Source organism: Astatotilapia calliptera, chromosome 22 (assembly GCF_964374335.1).
Source record: "Astatotilapia calliptera chromosome 22, fAstCal68.1, whole genome shotgun sequence".
NCBI lineage: Eukaryota > Metazoa > Chordata > Actinopteri > Cichliformes > Cichlidae > Astatotilapia > Astatotilapia calliptera.
Window position 1 is genome coordinate 8,124,867 of NC_137442.1, and position 18,568 is coordinate 8,143,434.

Sequence of the window (18,568 nt, forward strand, 5' to 3'; positions counted from 1 at the left end):
TCCACCTCCTCCCCCTCTATCTGAACCGGCAGTGGACCTGCTCTAGACCTCCCGAAGTCCACAACCAGTTCCTTAGTCTTTGAGGTGTTGAGTTGCAGGTGGTTTGTATGACTCCATGCGACAAAGTTCCTCACCAGACTTCTGTACTCCTCTTCCTGATCATCCCAGATACACCCCATGATGGCTGTGTCGTCTGCAAACTTCTGAATGTGGCATAATTCAGAGTTGTAGCAGAAGTCAGAGGTGTACAGGGTGAAGAGAAGAGGGGACAGCACAGTTCCCTGTGGTGCTCCTGTGCTGCTGACCACTGTGTCAGACGTGATGTCCTTCAGCCTGACGTACTGTGGTCTGTCGGTGAGGTAGTCGGAGATCCAAGCGACCAGGCAGGGGTCCACCTCCATCCTGTTCAGTTTTTCTTGAAGCATACAGGGCCGGATGGTATTAAAGGCACTGGAAAAGTCAAGAAACAGGATCCTGACCGTGCCTTTTCCCCCATCCAGGTGTGAGTGGGCTCTGTGTAGGAGGTACAGGATAGCATCCTCCACTCCGACACCCGCCTTGTATGATTATGTAAATGATTATTTAATTGAACTTGTAGATTATCAGCATGGTGATGTGAATCTGGAGCCTTTGATTTTGACTGTTATAAAAGAAAGGGTTAGTCTTAGTTTGAAGAAAAGAAATGGTTGGTATATTCAGTTAGTTCAGCTTTCCAACGCAAACAGAGCTTTTTCAATGGAACTTATGAGTTTTCAAGACACTTTATTTTGAAAAGAAAAAGATCCCCACAGGAAATTGTCATCTGCTACAACGTAGCCACTTTACGACGCGAAGAGGAAAACACAAGCGATGTGCTATCAGATTGGCTCACGAGTCTTACCACCAAACGCCGGCAGTGTCGCAAACTGTTTACAAGTGTCACATAAAAATAAAAGCGACATGAGCATAAAGCAAAATGTACAAAAACCTGGATTTAATGATGTCCTCATATCAAAAACACGTTCATTACAAGGAATCTGGAAAAGTTATGTGTAAAAGAAAGTGACTATTATACAGGTTAAAAACAAAAATAAAGGAGGCTCCTGCTTCAGTTTTTTTAATAGCTGTTAAAAAAAAACGTTTCTGTCTCTCATTCATTTAATCACGTTGAGCCCTGTAAAACGCTCAGTGATTGCTGAACTACTAAAAGTGATGCTGGCCGTTAAGAATAATAACCGTAGAAAAAAATATACAGATATTATTATGTTAATAATATAAGGTAGTTTTGGTAAGATGGATCACTTCTATAAACCTCCTGCACTGCAGACTTTCTGAGTGACAAAGAGACCCACACAAACAGCTTCAGGGAAAAAAGTCAATTTTAATAAAAATGACCATATAACATTTATTAAAATCTAATAAAATTACAATTTGTAATCTACTTCCATTCAGGCCCATGTTGTGGGGTGCCAGGTCCCAGTGTTGAAAATAAATACATTTCATCATCATCATCATCATCATGGACTGCAGCTGCAGACAACTTATGGTTCTCTTTCCAAATCTCCCCTCACTCAATCAGTTTGTCACAGTGAAGCAGATAAAAACAGGGAAGCACACATTCGACAGCAGGGAAACATGAATTGAAGCCACAGGAGGGTTAAAGTAAGTCTACGACGCCGCACGCTCTGCTGTGCTTTCATCTTAGCCAAACACATTTTTTTTTAAATGCACCAGGCAAAACATGATTAAAGTCCCCCACCATCCAGCTGATGTCTCGGGTGTCGGGACGTCCACGGTGCATGCGATTAAGAGACAAAACAAGAGTAAAAGTGTAAAAGTTTCCCACTGTAGTGTATCATTTGGTCATAGGGGAAACAACAGCTGACTGTTTTTAAAATAAGAGCCCTTTTTCTGTCCCTTACAAGGAAAAGATTCGCACTTTGGGAAATATGCTCATTACTAGTTTGATTAGAAGACAGATAAAACTATCATCTTTCATATGATAAATATGAACCGCTTGGCTTGGCACAAAGACAGGAAACAAGGGAGAAAAACAAACGTTTAAGTTCATTGTTTAACAAATGTAATCTCTTTAATTGTTATGAAAAGAGAAAATCAAGCATAAATATTAACATTTTGCATGTCAAGTCTATCGTTTCTGACCAGATGGGGAGCTTTTGCGGAAATGCTACTTTGTTCAAATGTCCCCCCCCCCCATTATTATTATTATTATTATTATTATTATTATTATTATTTATGAAAGGAAAACTTGATTCAGTTATTGACTGCATTAAGGTTGAGCCCTTGATGCTCAATGTCTGGTCACAGCAGTAAAAATACTGCACTTATGCTATAAATGTGAAAATCCTAGGTGAGTTTCTTCTTGAGTTATCACATTCATACACTTGACCTCTAGCCCTGACCTTGAGGTCGAGGTCACTGAGATTTTTAGTAGATGCACCGATGCTATCAATTTCAAAATCCTACGCTGCCCTCCCTGCCACCCAAGTGATGACAGTACACTGTCAGCCTTTTACAGGCGAGGGGTTAAAAAAAATGAAAATTTGAAACAAATTGATTAGTGCAATTAGTCACAGACTGTATATAAAAGCTGGATGTGGCCATCACGACATCACCCACTGGTTAGTGCAGCACTGAGTTGAGAGTTTTAAAACTCGGGTGGCTAACATAGTGACTTGGCCACCCACAAATAATTTAAATTATTTAGCAAAAATAATTTACAGCATTAACTTTATTTTTCATTGATTAAGACTTAAAATTAGCAGCTGAGTCCATAAACTCTTCAGGAAAATGTTAACTGAGTTTACGGATCACATTAGAAGAATTTACTCATGGACTTCTATACAATATCATTTCAGAGACGCCCCCTACTGGCCATTAGAAAGAATGCAGGTTTGAGGCAAATTTTTTAAAAAGTCACAAATTTTTTGTGCACGTTTTGGCTGTGTACAAATGTACATGTTAATTAATGACAATTAAAGGTTCTGCTGGGGCTGATTTTGTTACAGCTGAAAACAAGCTGCTCCCCTCTTTCCAGTCTTTGTGCTGCCGGAGAAAGCGATAGAAAAATCCTCTAATCTAACCTCGCAGCAAGAATTCCCCCAAAAACTCTTTCTTTAAAAACCGTCTGCTGGAAAACATGATTCAGTAACAGACTGACTGTGTTTGTGTGTGTCCTTCTACCATGTGTACCATCGTTTAGGATTTAAATACTTAATTTAAGACCCGCAAAACAGACGTCACCACAGAAAAAAAAACATCAACCCACCCCCACAAAAAAAAAAAAACAAAGAAAAAAAAGGAAGTTAACCATTTTTCCACAAATACTGCAAAGTTCATGTGATGTTTGCGGGGCTGAAAGTGTGCGCGCAGGGTTGGAGGGTCTCCAGTCCAATTCCGCTACACTGTAATTAAAATCACATAAAATACATTCAGTCTCTTTCACACTACCGGCGGGAGAATCTGTTCTTGAATGCTTTGATAGTTTTGGCCATCATGGGGGCGATTTCTGTGGGGAAGAAGGAAACAGGAAGAAGTGATTTGTTAGATTAAAAGACACACACAGAAAAAAAGAAATCCTCAATGGTGCTTTCAGCAAGACTTACTTTTGACTTGAGGTTTTTCCCGGGCGGCGTGTCCTACTCCACTCGGTGCAGAGAAGCGGGATGAACCAGCGGGAGGAGGGTTGTTTTGGGAGGAAGACGACTGGCTTGATTCTCCGGAGTAGTCAGTGGTAGCCGGTCTTATTCTGAAGGACACAGGAAGAAAGCCACTGTGGTGAATATTAAAAAAAAACCCTACACAGCTCTGTCTGCAGCCGTGTGCATCGATAGAGAAGATCTTCCTCCTCGTGATTTGAAACTCAGTCTGTGATATTTATCAGGAAATCTCTAAACATCCTCTCAGTTTCTCCCTGATCTTATTCTGTACTCACTTGATAGGAGCTGCAGCTGCTGTGGAGCTGGCTGTCGAACCACTGGTGGTTCCAAACTTCTCCTGTCGGCGGCGAACATCACGGGGCGGCTTGGCGGCAGAGTTTACGTACGCCATCTTAACCTGACGTCCTGTTAGAGGAAACAACACTCTCGGTCAAACACTCAACAGCCTTAAAAATATTAAAAAACCATCATGAATCATAACTACAGAAACAAACAGAAAATCCCAAAATGCTTTTTCTTTGTGCTTTATGTGTCGATTTATACAAAACTGCAAAAGCTCGTCCCACCTTTGGGTTTGTTGGCATGCGCAGACGTGATATTCTGTGTGAGCATCCTTAGTCGCTCCTCGCGCTCGTCGTGCAGCCTCAGGTACAACTCCCTCCATGACTCGTACTCCTGCGGAGACTCCCGCTTGAAGTCGCGCCGACAGTGACGCATCCACAGCTCGTCCGATTCCTCCGTGAACCACTAAAAGGAGGCGAGAAGAATCTTCAAAAAGGGACGTATGCCCATATTTCTCATGACAAAAAGTGACATTAATACAACTTTCTCAACATCCAAACTTTATATTTTATAATATTTTCTGGAAAGCTGTAAACTTGCGCCAGACAGAAAAGATGGAGACAAAGAGGAAGGCGACCGACTTTAATGACGAATATGAACTTTAATGATGAATAACTGCTCTGCTTGTAAAAGTGTTACATGTGTAGCAGCCATTCAGAGTTCATCCTCCTAAGTTTCATAAAATACAGCTTGATAGTTTTTAACAAAGTTTGGAAAAAGAAAGCAAATGATGCTAAAAGATTTATCCACCTTATATTTCTATTGTGAAAACAAAACTTTTGCAGTTTGTGCAAATTAATTCTATTTCAGTGGAATAAAATAAGAAGTGAAAATTCTCTAGATTTTTCACTTCTTATAAAAACACCGGTGGCCACCAATGCTAGCACTCAGCCTCCTAGTAGATACACCTATGATATCAATCTGAAACTCTTACATCGCCTCGTTCTCGAGTTATCGCATTCACAAACCTGGGTGTCCACGCCGCTCACCTACCGGTACAACGGGGTGACAAAAATATCCCATCAGTCTTTTATGGCTGAAGGATAAAAATCAAAGAGGTCAATGTGGACGTTTTAGCTATTTTTGTGGCTACATTTTTCGATTCCACGCTCCTTCCTCAGATTAAGCTTTAAGATTAAAAGTTTCACTGAAGTCTGACATGTTACCTGGTTGCTCTGCTCGATGCGGTACAGCTGCTCTGGGGTACATCTCTCCAGAACCGGCTCCAGGATATCGAACGGCACTCCTCCCACCTCAGCGATCGCTGAAAGAGCAGAGAGGCATCGTCAGGGTGGGATTACACTTTTTGTTCATGTGCATGCACAGTTGCAGACCGTAGACACGTTCCTATTCGACAACACAAAAAGCAGTTGGGTGGAGTTCAGGCGAGGACCACATTTGAGTAGATACTGACTTTGAAAGACTGTGGAGACTTTCTGCTGTACTTTTATCCTTTGTTGTGAACTCTGATCACCTGGTACCTACACAGACCATCACAGTGAGTGAAGAGCAAAACAATAGCACCTTCAAGGCTATGAAATTGCCCCCACGCTATTCATGAACTTAGTCTCCGGCAAGGTTATTAGAGTTATCGTAAAGAGAAAGAGAAACTAAACTTCTCAATACACAAAAGCTAACCCTGATCTGAAACTGTACCGACTCCAAAATCTATTCTGTTCAAGGTGGGCCCAGACCTACATTGCTAAAATTATCCTGCAAATCAGTCCATCACTATCTGAGTAATCCTGCTAACAAACAGGGAAACAGATCAAACCAATCACATGCCTCTGTGATGAAACTAAAAACTAAAACGTAAAATCCTGCAGTTGTTTAAAAGCAGCAGGCAGAGAAATAAAAGTAAAACACAGAAATTAAACTTCAAAAACGACATGCTATACTACACTTTAGATAAAATTAAACTCCTCTCATCAGCTTTAATATTCATGGTCAAACTCCGTGGCATCATCAGGCCCTTGTTGCCCCCTGCAGGGAGGCTCAGAGACTGAGAGAAATACTGCATATCCACTCACAGTCGATGTTGTTCTGCAGGACACGGATGCATTGCTCGTACAGCGTCATCATCTTGGGCAGGTAGGCGGTCTTCGATCCTGAGTAGACCACCATCTTGGAGTTAAACCGCTTCCCCGTGAAGCCTGCATCATCCTCTTCATTGCACACAGGAACTGAAAGTGAAGCGAGCGAACGTCAGAGTGAGCCTGAATGTAGAGGATGAGGAAGAATGTTTGCAGATATGCTGATGCTGGCAAGAAAATCCAGATCAGATCGCAATGTGCACGAATGTGAGAAATCGCTCGCAGGTACATGTGTGACCTGATTCAGAAGTGCAAAGATACAGAATGAGGAAAAAAAGTCTAGAAAGCATCTGTCATTCAGTCAGAAGCGGTTCCTCTCTTCACCTGCTCCTCAGCCACAACTGCACTCAAGTTTCTGCATGAAGTGAGACGTTATGTCACAAAGTTAACTAAAAGTATTTGTTTCTAAGTTATAACAACAACCACTTAAAAAAAGAAAGAAAACATTTTAAGGCGCTTAATTTATGCACAAATACAGGCACAGAAAGACTCATGGAAGGGTTCACCTTTTTGATGCCAGAGTTTGGTGTTCTCATAGCAGTTAAACGAGAAATAACATAATGAAAAAGTTTTGATATTGGGGGCGAGGGCCTTACCTTTGCGTCTCTGAGGGGACAGCGGTGTGATGTCAATGGAGGGCAGAGGTCTGTAATTGGGCTGAATCGCTGGCAGCTGGATTTCAGGAACAGTCGGCACAGCTTCGTAAACCTACAACAAGATAAGAAACACTTTATTTATCCCAAAAGATGGGAAATGACTTATAGCAGCCAAATAATCAGAAACAACTCATTATTTGTCTGAAACTATCATAAAGGTAACAACAGCTCAGAAAGGTAAAGTAGGGTATCAATTAAACAAAAAATAAAAACAAAAGTCAAGACCTCAATAAAAGAAAATCTAAATATGACAGAAGAAGAAGCACAACTCTAAAATGAATGCTGGTCCTGGGGTATGAGATGGATACTAAACCTGCACAGTAACTGGATGCAGTGATGTGGAAACAGCTCATCAAAGTGAGGGATTTACTCAGAAAGAGAAGAGTTCAACAAGTTCAAGATTTGGCCAATCCCCCGTTTAAGGTCGTCTTCTTGTTCACATTCAGATGGTTTCACGAGCTGCTCTTTATCCTTTTGCTTTTTTACTTTGTTTTTATTTTGGGGAAATAGATGAACTCATAGGGAGGTAGGAGGTAAAGATTGTGTTTGTGTGGCCAAGAGTTTCCACAGTTAAGGTCATTTCTGCTAAACCTTCTCTCTCAAACAATCAAGAACATTTCAGTCTGACAAACTCATGTTGCAGAACCTTGTGAATGTCAGTAAAACACAACAGCATCCCCCTGGTTGTGCTGCTGACCTGATGCTCTGACGTCAAGCTTTTAAACTGAACGCTTTCATTGGAAACTGCTTTATTCCAGCTGGAGACCCAGCTTTCAACTGTTGCAGCCGATACCTTCCTCTCACTGTCCCTGCTGAAAGTTCCTTCCTTTAATTAAAAATGGAGTTCTTCCTCCCCACTTTCACCAAGTGTCTGTTTTTCGAAGATTGACTTATTTATCGAGTTTTCATTCTAATAACATAGGGTCGTTATAATATAAAAGCACCCTGAGGTGACTTATTGAGAATTGATGCTATATAAATAAGTTTGAAATGAATCGTATTAATATTGTCCAACATTTGACACTTGCACAAGATGCTTTTGACACTCTTATTTGTTTATGTTGAATATGAAGCTCTTCCAGTACACGGTTAGTTCAGCATAGCATAAACATGGACTGACCTTTGTTTGCATTTCTCTGCTTTATCATCTGTATTTCTCACAGTTGCATCATAATTTACAAAATGAGGAACATTTTTTATTAAATAAGACCTTAAACTAGCGGTTTAGGCCATAAATGAATCATTAAAGTGTTTACTGAAGTCATAAACCATGTGGGCTTATAGGTAATTTTCCCACAGAATTTTACAAAGTTAAACATGTTCTTGCAACCAGAGGAGTCGCACCCTGCTGGCTGTTATAATGAACAATGCAGGTTTAAAGCACTCCTGTGCAGGCCTCACGTTTCAGACCCGGAGGCCACACCTATGTTGTATCTGCAATCTGTGGTTGGTGTTTCTACTTTCTGCTTCTCTCTGCATCACCTTGACACCGGAGTTATCAACTGTTGCTAGGAAACAAAATCCCACAAGATAAAAGCAAAACTAAAGGCTAAAGGCATCTCACGGATCTGATGTTTTCACCAACATGACACCATCAGAGTTCTAACTGCAAAACCGACGGCAGCAAGCAGCAAGTTCTACAATCACTGCAGAGCCTTTAATGTCACAATGAGTGGATGAACCCTCTGCACTGTCGGTCTTTATCAATAAAGAGAAGGAACCCTACACAAATGTCAGCTGCAGTTTTCTTCACTGAAAAAACTCTGACAGCTGCAGAAGACGCTCACAGAGGGAGCTTGAGTTACGGCTCACTCCAAGGTTAGAAAAGTACGTTTACACCCTGAAAACTAAAGCTGAGTCATCGGTTTAAACACTGACTCATGCTTGAAATTAAAAAAATGCTCATCGATGCTATCAGAAATCTGCTCTGGGTCATTTTCTTCTACTCTCCAAGTCATCCGCCTTGAGGCGACTTTTGTTGTGATTTGGCGCTATATAAATAAAATTGAATTGAATTGAATCCTTAAGGACGATTTAACACCTGTTAGAGGTCTAGTTTTACCTTTTCACAGTGTTAAGCAGGAGTTTCTTTACAATAGCTGAACAGATCATGGCATCGCACAGACCTGACAGATTTCCCCATTTTGCTTATTTTCTATGTTGGTTAAATAAAAAGATAAATAACATGTTTAAAAACAGTCGGTACCTCCTTGCTTCTCGATGGCGTCGTCACCGCTGTCCCCGAATGCGTCCTCTTGGTACTCTGAGCGCCGTTTGCCTTGCGCGCTTTGGAAGAAGAAGAGGACGAAGAGGAGGATGCAGGTGGAGGTGTTCGTGTGCGATGGGAAGACGACGTTGACGAGGAGGAGTGAGACGGCCGACTGTGCGATGAAGATGAAGCTGACGGTGTCTTCTTTTTCTTCTTCACAGACGTCGGGGCGTCGTATGTGAGGAAGGACTCGAAGGACATGGTGGGCACCTCGAAGTCCTCTTCTTCCTCCTTAGGTGGAGAGTCCTTCGGCACTCGTGGTCGCCCTAAAAGATGAAGATCATAATTTATTATACTGCATTAATTTCTCTTAAAATATTCAACAAATGACAAATATAAAACAAAGACTTTAATCCAGGATTTTATTTTGGATTTATGGACATCAGCACTTTTATAAGAGTAGAATTTAAGGCAGGAAGCAAAGAAATCAGAAATCTTGTCTGGAGGTTCAAGCCACAATCGGAACGACGTAGTAGCCTATCTGGCTAACGGTGCAGCACAATTCACATGTTACTGCTCACAAAACAACAAATATGACCTGGACCTTTGAGCACAATGTCTGTGAAGACCCATTAGGTGACCACTCTGTGTAAACTAGATTCAAACCTGAGGAGGAGGAGTGATTCTTGTGAACGGACAGACAGACGGGTGCCTCGCCACAGCATAAGCGTTTCTATTTTATTGGCCAGATGAGCTAAAAACCGAGAGGTGCATGACAAACTGACATAACCATAATTTTTTGTACGCACCGCCATTTGCAAGAGCACCAACAGTGACATCACCAACACCGACACGCCTGAATACCTCACCTAAGAGGCGTCCAGGAAGCGTCCCAGTCAGATGCCTAAACCACCTCATCTTGCTCCTGTCGATGTGGAGGAACAGCGTCTCCTTGTCCGATCTCTAACGTAGAGCCCAGGCATCCTTTAGATGAAACTCATTTCTGCTGATTGCATCAACGATCATCACTATAGGTGAGGGTGAGGACGCAGACTGACCGGTAAATCGACACGCTCCGTTCCCTCCAGCACAACGGACCGTTACAGCCTCCTCATAAGTGAAGTTTTAATTATTATTACATTATAAAAATTGTTAACTCCTAATTACTAGTGACTAACTAATTACTCAATCACCAAACAACACACACTCCTCTTCTGATTCACACATGCATGCTGTGGTTAATGAACCAAACAAGAAAACAGTTTGAAAATTTCACTTTGTCACTTCCTGTCAGAGGAGTTTCTCGTGCTGTTTCTACGATCGCTCAGTTCCTCAGAACAGGAAGTCACTCTGTGTTGTGGCCATATTTCTTGATCCAAGCTGATAAAACACACACAACCTTCCTGTTGCACAGAGCTGCACAAATGACCACACAATGATTGCCTTTAACCTTCTATAGTAATTGTTTTGGCTGTGGTATAAGTACCAGAAATCAAGAGTTAAATGACAGAAAGAAGATTATTTAAGTGCCCCTAAATCTCACGGCTTATTTCCTTCATAGCAAAGTAAAACATTACACAGTACAACAAGAAGATGATTATCTTTCAGTAAGACATTTATGGGCTTTTAGTGAGGAGAAGATGGTGTAGTTATAGTTTAAATTGTTATTCAGGCTACATGTAACAAATTAATTCTGACATGTTTGGTATCTTTAGATAAACTGGGATCTTGAGTGGAACATGAAAAAATTTTTCTGTGAACCTGATATTTGACTGCAGTCTTTTAAAGATTAAAAAGACTGGTCAACTGCTTTTAAAAGGTTAATTTGTTATTCAAATGAGACTCGAGTGATGCAGTCACCTGTATGCGCCCACAAGCAAGGCAACAGGAAGTTGTCTCAGCGAGCTGCAGATGTTTTGATTTTAAACTGTTTTAAAGTCCTCATAATTCTGCAGATGTTTTTTTCTTCTGTTATCTTTAGATTAACCACTGCTATCAGTTACTCGAGCAGCTGGTTATTGTTACCTGTAGTGGTTGGGGGCAGCTGCCTACATAGGCAGGGGCTGTAGCTCTTGTGAATTTTATTAATAAAGCGCCAAATAACAAAAACAGTCGCCTCAAGGCGCTTTATATTGTAAGGTGGACCCTACAACAATACATACAGAGAAAAAGCCAACAATCATATGACCCCCTATGAGCAAACACTTTAATGACAGGGGGAAGGAAAAACTCCCTTTTAACAGAAGAGAACCCTCCAGGAGAACCGAGCTCAGGGAGGGGCGGCCATCTGCTGCGACCGGTAGGAAGACAGGACAAAAGACATGCTGTGGAAGAGAGATCGAGATTAATAACAAGTATCGAACTCACCTTCATCTCCTCCTTTCTTCTTCTCCTCCTTCCTGCTGTCATGCGTGGTTGACTTCTTGCTGTGTTTGGCAGCCTTCTGTACCGGACTCTGATGTCTCTCTCGGTCTCCGCTTCGCTTCTTCCCCTGACTTCCTCCGCCTTCTCTATCGCTATTCGTCTGTGCGTGGCGTTGCCGCCGCTCCTCGTCTCGGTTTCGGTCGCTGTGGTGGTTCTTGCTCGGCTCCTTGTTTGGTTTGGTGTGGCGGACGTCTTTGCGGGAAACAGGGGGAGGAGGTGGTGGCGGGCTGGGTTCAGGTTCGGGCTCAGGGCTTTCGTATTCGTCTGAGTGATACCCTCCTCGCTGTGGGGGACTGTACTGGTCGTGCTGAGGAGGTGAGGGCGAATAGTTGGTGTGGTAACCTCTTTCCTCCTCTTCCTCCTCTACGTAGGAGCGGTCTTCCTCAGGCGAGGGCTCTCGGGGACGTTTATGGTCTCCTCTGCCGCTCGCGTCATGGCCTCGAGCCTGTGTGTGAGATCTGGAGCCGTGGCTGTTGGGTCTGAGGAAGAAAGATGGAGACAGAACTCAGTTTTTGCAGATGACGCCATTTAATTTTGGGGTTTTATTTTGAAGGTTTGGATCTTCTGTCCTGAAAAGTCATCGTTACATACGACCATTGCAGAAAGAGAGCACACAGCGTACAGACACATGAGAGCTAAAGTCATGCATGTCGAGGCAGAGGTGTGCAGCCGATACCTGTCTCCAGACTGAGGAACCAGTTTCTTCCATTTGGCTACGAGATTTTTTGCCACCTCTCCAGCTAATTCGTGTTTCCTGAAGGAGTTCACAGCCTTTCCCACTCCAGTTTCCTACGAGAGAAATTCCCAGATTTAACAGTCATGCTTTGGCAGCTCCAGGCAAGCGATTTAACTGGTCAGAAACAAGTTCAGGAGGGAAGCTGTCAACTTGCTGTCCCACTCATTTATCTAGAATATTTTCCCTCTGATTTTTGCATCGACAGTTTGGAGATGATGAAGCAACACATCCTTACCACCAATATGTCCACAGTCATAGGAAGCTCCCCGAGTCTTTTCAGAGTCTTCAGCAGCTGAAATAAAAAGAAAGGAAAAACAAAAATGTATCATTTGGAGAAAGAGTCCCGATTCCACCACAGAGCCTTTCCTTATTTTATGTTACAGTGATGGTTGTTCATATTAGACGAAGCCAAAGACTCAAATACTGCAGACGTGACCACCTGTTCTTCAAACCTTTTGTTTGTGAGATACAGTCAATCACAAGAAAGTTGGACTTAAGGGAGACAGAGTGTAAGATAAATTATTTTGAATCAAGAACCGTGTAAAAGCTACTCTGGTTGAGTCCAACAATAAAAATATAGAGCTGAAATTAAGCAGAATGAGTTTGTTTAAATTTATTTTCCTAAAACAGTTACTGAAGCTGCTGTTTTGGTAAATATTACTGTTGAGCCCCCGAAAGGTGACAGAGGAGATTATCCCTGCCTTTGTTTTAATCCACATGAAGAGTTGGCGTGTTGGTGTTGTACAGTTAAAGGAATAACCTGATGCTGCATTTAGTGCTCGTTACATGAGGGTTGGGCTCTGCTGGTCGTGAGCTCAGCCTGATACTGAACACGTGAAGATATGATGATTATCGCTGTGACTTTGGCTGCTGCTGTGCTTCATGCTTTGCAGTGGAAAAGTCCAGCAGATCCATTTGAACCTGAGGTGCTTCTATGACACACAGCAGCAGCCCAGGCTGGATTTCCACCAGCTCACGCTGCGCCTGTTTATCAGCTACAACTGTTAACTTTACTAAAGCTTCTAATTAGCCCACTGTTACTGTTTTCACACATAAAACCTGCTTTAAAATTTTCAAAAACTTTGAGAGCTCATCCTCAACTAACCTGGTCCCAACTAGCCCAGTGAATGGTATTGGACAGTGAACACTGTGAGGTGTGAGGACTAAAAATGGAAAGACCACAAACTTTATTATTTTGTACTAAAATACACATAAGACAGCTAATTAAATGTATTTAGAACTTCTTTACGTTAAAATAAAGGCGGATTTTTATACAGCTGTATAAGTGGTCTGACCCACGTGATATTAAATTGAGCTGTAGTGTGGCCCGCCTGACACCTGTGGTTTAAACAGATACACAAGTGTTTCATAAAAACAATCCTTATAAGGAATTGTAACAACAGCAGTAAATTTGCTGGGACTGTTGTGGCCTGTTAACAGGTGACTGCTAGGCAACATAATGTAATCGTAGCATGATACAGATAAGAACCTTCAGAGGCCTAAATTTGCATCCACACTGGAAGAGATTTGCTCGTCTTGTGTCGCTTTTTAATGTATAATGTATTTACTAGCAGTCTAAAATTCTTTGGCACTGGTTTGGCATTGACCATGTGAGGAATTTCTTATGAGCATATACAAGAGCTAAAGTTTGTGGGGGTTTTGTCTTTGTACACTTTTGTCTTTTCATTTTATTTCCCAGTAAAAACAGAGGATTCAGATGCTAATCATCTTTAGGTTTCAGCAGGGATGCATCCACACAACACCTCCTTTTGAGACTCAGCAGAGCCAATTAAAATGTGGGACACTGTCTGAATACCTTAGATGGGTGGAGGGCTGATATGCTGTACAGGCCCAGGTAAAAAGTAGGACATGCGGTCACCCTTAATATAACATACACTGGAATGAGTGCATCTGGATAATGAGTAAAGAATCATGGGTGATGAATTTTTATTCATACATTTGTGCGGTTTCCTGTTATTTTGTCATAGTGAATAAGAAAAACATAAAATGAAGAAGCAGGGTATATTTCCTGTGCCAATTTGAAATATTTATTCTTAACTTTTCTCTTTAACGTCTGCAGAGTCTTCACAAGTAACACGAGATGATTTACCCTTTTGTGCTTGCCTTAAAAATGTCCCGCACTATTTCTAGTTTAAATAAAGGTCGACACATTTACAGATGGATCCCTACTGAAACCCAAAGATGTTATCCCATAGAACGGCAGCTGTAATAACAGTCTGAACACTGAACACAACCATTCAACGACTGCAAAACCAACTAAAACATCTCAAAAACATTTCATTTAAATTAAACACATTACATTAAAAAACAATAAACCGGGGAAGCTAGGGTAAACTCAAGGAAATTTTGAGCATTCAACAATTAATTTCCTACATTTCATGCCTCAATTTGCACTTTTTCCAAGATCAGTTTAGAAGGAAAAATAAAAAGGAAAAATCCTTTTTTTTTTTTTACATAAAGGATTTTTCCTTTATGTAAAGGAAAACACAGGAATCAGTTCAAAAGAATCTAAAATGAAATGCAATGAGACTCTAAGCTATTTTCAAATAATTATTCTCAATTTTTCTAATGTATCAATTTTTAAAACATTTTGTCGCCCATCAATATTTATTCTTCTGTTGTCTTTAGTTTGCCTGGTTCCTGACCAGTCAGACTGTAACGAGCTGACTGCTTTTGAGTCTTTGTATTTGGATCGGTAACCTCTTAAAATATTACTTTTCCATGTCTGAAATAAACTAACTCTCCATTTTCAACCTTTTCCATGTTCAGTAACAGATTCTGAGGTTTCAACCGAGCCTCTGGAGAAGACATAAGTCCTCTGCCCGAGGATTTCAAGGTACTGCTGCAAACGGTTCAAAAAAAAGTCTGAGATGTAGCTGAAGGCGACTACAGAGGGTCTTAAAGGCAATCGGTCTGTTACAGTCAGGCATGATGAGATAAAGGCAGGGATAAGATTCAGTGCGCCTTGATTACATGATTGCATTATTAGGTTTGCATTATTTGGGACCCAGTGGCAAGGCTTTGTGTTTTTGTTTGTCCTGCAAAGTCCGAGTCACTTAAACAACTGGTACATCACAATTCATTATATATTAAAACTGGAAAAGTAAACAGGGCGTTAAAGCAGATTTTCATGCATTTCCTCTCTGAGATTTTCTCGGTAGAGAGGCTCCATCTGCTCCGTGGACCTGCTTCATATGAAACTTGCAGCTGCTGCCTGACTCACACTATCTGCGCTCAGCTCTGCGCCATCACTGCTAAAGGATGAGGTGGCCTAACGTGGCAGAGCTGTTAGAAAACCTTTTCCCTCCTGATTTTTGCGTCTTCTTTTGCAGTTAAAGCTTCACTTGTGCAGCTTGTTTGTGCTCAGCAAACGCATCACACGCATCCACGCTGCTTTGTTACACACCAGCAGTAAACAAAGGCGAAGCCAAGAGGCCGTGTGTCACCATTTACACGCTTTTATCTCCAGTTTTCTTTAACAATAGACTCCGGGTTTGGACATGAGTAGGAGCCCAGCTCCAGTTAACCAGAATCGGGTAAATCTCAGAGGCCTGTCGCCGCTGAGCTGTCACTACTTTCTAACGTTAACTAGCTGAACGGCTAACGAATGCTCTAGCTTCGAGTTTGGTTTTCGGGTAAAATATGTCGTGTTTGGTGCAGCTGCTCCGATAAAAGGCAGATAATAAATCCATATGTACTAACAACGAGCTGACAATCGTTACATTGAGCTGAAAATGTAGGGTTAAACAACTACGTTATAACAAGTTAAAACCCCTTAATTACTGTGACGTCCCACACGGTGCCTTCACAGGCTGTCGGAACACACTGAGATACTAAGAAACGACTGTGTTTGTGGTGACGCCCTTCTGAAATACTGTTGTTAAGATAAATTTAAAAAAAAGAAGATTACGTTAGACACAATAATAAATCACATAAATACGGTAAATGCCTCTCTACAATTTGAATTGATGCAATAACAGATAATGGTCATTTAGCAAGAAATACCCAGATATTGTCTTGTCCAAACTGGCCAAACGATTCAGCTAAACAGCCAAATAACATGCATTTACATTTTATTCAATCATTTGCATTTCATTTAAAGTCCCTAAAGGTCCCTGAAATATCAATTTAAACACTGCTACATAATTATGATTTACTAAATGATCAGCTTTTTATTTTTAATATATTTTAACTAGAGCCTGGCCGATCCCTTAGCCAATATCAGCTATTTGCAGTGTTTGAATCGGTGTCTGAATTTACAATGGTCAATAAATGAAAGTTAAGAAAGTAAAGAGATGGGAGAAACACCATTCAACCATATTATTAGTTGTGATGTTCCATAGTTTGTCCACCAGAGGGCGCTCTGCAGCTTCCCTGCTGGCAACAGGAGACAAATACAACAAACAAGTAAATAAATAATCAAACGTGGCTGATGTCAGGGAAATTTCTTTATGTTTTGTCTGTTTTAAAGATTAGAAATATCTAGATATATAAAAGAATATTGTATTTTTATCTAATCAGATATTGGTATCACTCACACTTTAAATTGAATGTATCCTATCTCTGAAATAAATCCCACAATTCTGTGGGCTACAGAGGGTCATGACATTTTCAGTTTATATAATCAATGTGTATGACTAATTTAAATAAGTTTAATTATATTACAATATATATTACAATATATAAATATATTACAATTACTTGCTATAACTGAAAATAAATGGTTGAAAAAAAAAAAAGATTCAGATTTTAAAACATCCAGGGAGACGACAGGCTGTGTGAATTGTTCTTACTGTGATGAGGTAAGATTTAAAAATGCAGAGCTGTTTAGGGAATTTGGTGTTTTCTGCATGACACAGTAAAAAAAAATCACAAATATGAACGACACCATGCCAAAAGCTTTTGTTAATCTATTACTCAATAAGTTGCATTTTAGAAATGTGAAAATGTGTACGACTGGCACAGATGCAGCTTCTGTTAACAAGTAAATGACCTGATGCATGCTCAATCTTCCAGGTAATAAAATCCCTGAAAGTTGACTCTGTTAATCTGGATGTGGCGTTTTCAGTGGGAGAAATGTTTTGTCATTCAAGTGACTTTTTCAGTCTCTGCTTCACTGAGTGACTGAAGAACTCACTTGAATGAGTGACGAACTGTCATAAGCATTGTAGCGTTAAAACATGTTGAATTTCCTGACTGACAGACACCTGCCCCAATATCTACAGAGGACTGTCATTATAGGGACCTATAGAGTGAGTCTTCCTCAGTGGCCTAGTTAACAGCTGAAGCTGCAGCCTCACACATGAGTGAGAAATGGAAATCCTATTAGCTATATTGGTTTAAGGAGGCAAGAGTAACTGTTTATATACCAAACACATCAATGCCCAGAATCAGTGTCAGATTAGTGGCAGGTATGATTTCCCTGGTGTATACTTTCATTATCTCTATAATAAATTACACCCAAATCATAATCTCAAACATCTGTTGTACACAGCAACAGACAGTGGAGATATTTACAGTACAACTATGGTTTATATTATGATTTCAACATGTAGAAATGATGAGAAGTATTAGAAATGTGAACTGTTGATCTTATTCTCCTAATGTCTTTTTTAAATACTTTCTTTATCATACAGTTATCCCAATGCTAATTTAATACTCTGCAAATGAATTAGATTAGCATTGTGTTGCAAATAAAGCTGCCACTTCAGGAAACTGCTGATGCTTCATTATCACAGTCTGAACCGAGAAATGTGAGAAGACAGAGTCGGAGAGCGAGCCGTGAACGCAGCATTTAAAAAACGTTACGACTTTCTGGGAGCCGTCGCCGTGACCGCGGCGTCCTCACGTCTGTCGGTCACGTTTCGCGGAACGATCGGTGCTGACCACCAAATGTGTCCGTGTCGACCTGCTGGGCCGTTACCTTTCGGGGCTCCTGGTTCTCCTGGAGCCGGGACTGAAGTCTCTCCACTGTTTCCAGCAGTTCCTCCGCCATGTTTACTGCTGGTACCCTGTCGCCCGGAAACGGTTTGATCCAGACCGATCAGAGAAAGGGAAGAAACGAGGCGACTTCCGGTACCTGGGACGACGGAGTTTAAAAAATAAAAGCCCAGTGCCAGGAAGAAAAAAACAAAACAAAAACAAAACATAAGTCAAACGTAATTCAACACGTACATTCATTTAAGATGTAGAATTATTTATTTATTTTTTACCCCTTAATGATTTAAAAACAATCTGAAAGCAAAATAAACACAATAAAGTGAACTTACTATAAAAGTATTAGTTTGTTTTCCACAAAAAAAAAATGAACATAAAAAACTAAGCTTATGGCGTAAACTCACCCCATCTTATTCAGTTTGGCTACCATACCCCCAAACAGATTAAGCTTCACTAAAGTAACATAAAAAATGTTCATAAGCACAGACAAA

At 40.9% G+C, this 18,568-nt stretch overlaps 1 protein-coding gene across 1 annotated transcript; it reads right to left on the bottom strand.

Moving 5' to 3' along the window:
• Positions 1–1,340: 1,340 nt before the first annotated feature.
• Positions 1,341–18,568, bottom strand: eloa (elongin A). The gene is made up of 12 exons (XM_026156294.2): positions 18,064–18,568; positions 12,355–12,411; positions 12,060–12,172; positions 11,327–11,862; positions 8,957–9,285; positions 6,691–6,802; positions 6,032–6,184; positions 5,168–5,265; positions 4,226–4,406; positions 3,935–4,064; positions 3,606–3,748; positions 1,341–3,508 (listed from the first exon to the last, which is right to left on the bottom strand). Exons 1-12 carry the CDS (start codon positions 18,133–18,135, stop codon positions 3,447–3,449), a joined length of 1,986 nt encoding a protein of 661 aa, XP_026012079.1. The 5' UTR covers positions 18,136–18,568; the 3' UTR covers positions 1,341–3,446.

What these genes read in the sequence shown, in the direction of transcription:
- eloa (XM_026156294.2), bottom strand. Translation starts at nt 18,135, where the DNA reads ATGGCGGAGGAACTGCTGGAAACAGTGGAGAGACTTCAGTCCCGGCTC. An exon ending in CGCCATCGAGAAGCAAGGAG is followed by an intron (nt 6,803 to 8,956) that starts GTACCGACTGTT and finishes ATCTTGTTGTAG; the next exon opens with GTTTACGAAGCTGTGCCGAC. An exon ending in GCATGCCAACAAACCCAAAG is followed by an intron (nt 4,065 to 4,225) that starts GTGGGACGAGCT and finishes TTCCTCTAACAG; the next exon opens with GACGTCAGGTTAAGATGGCG.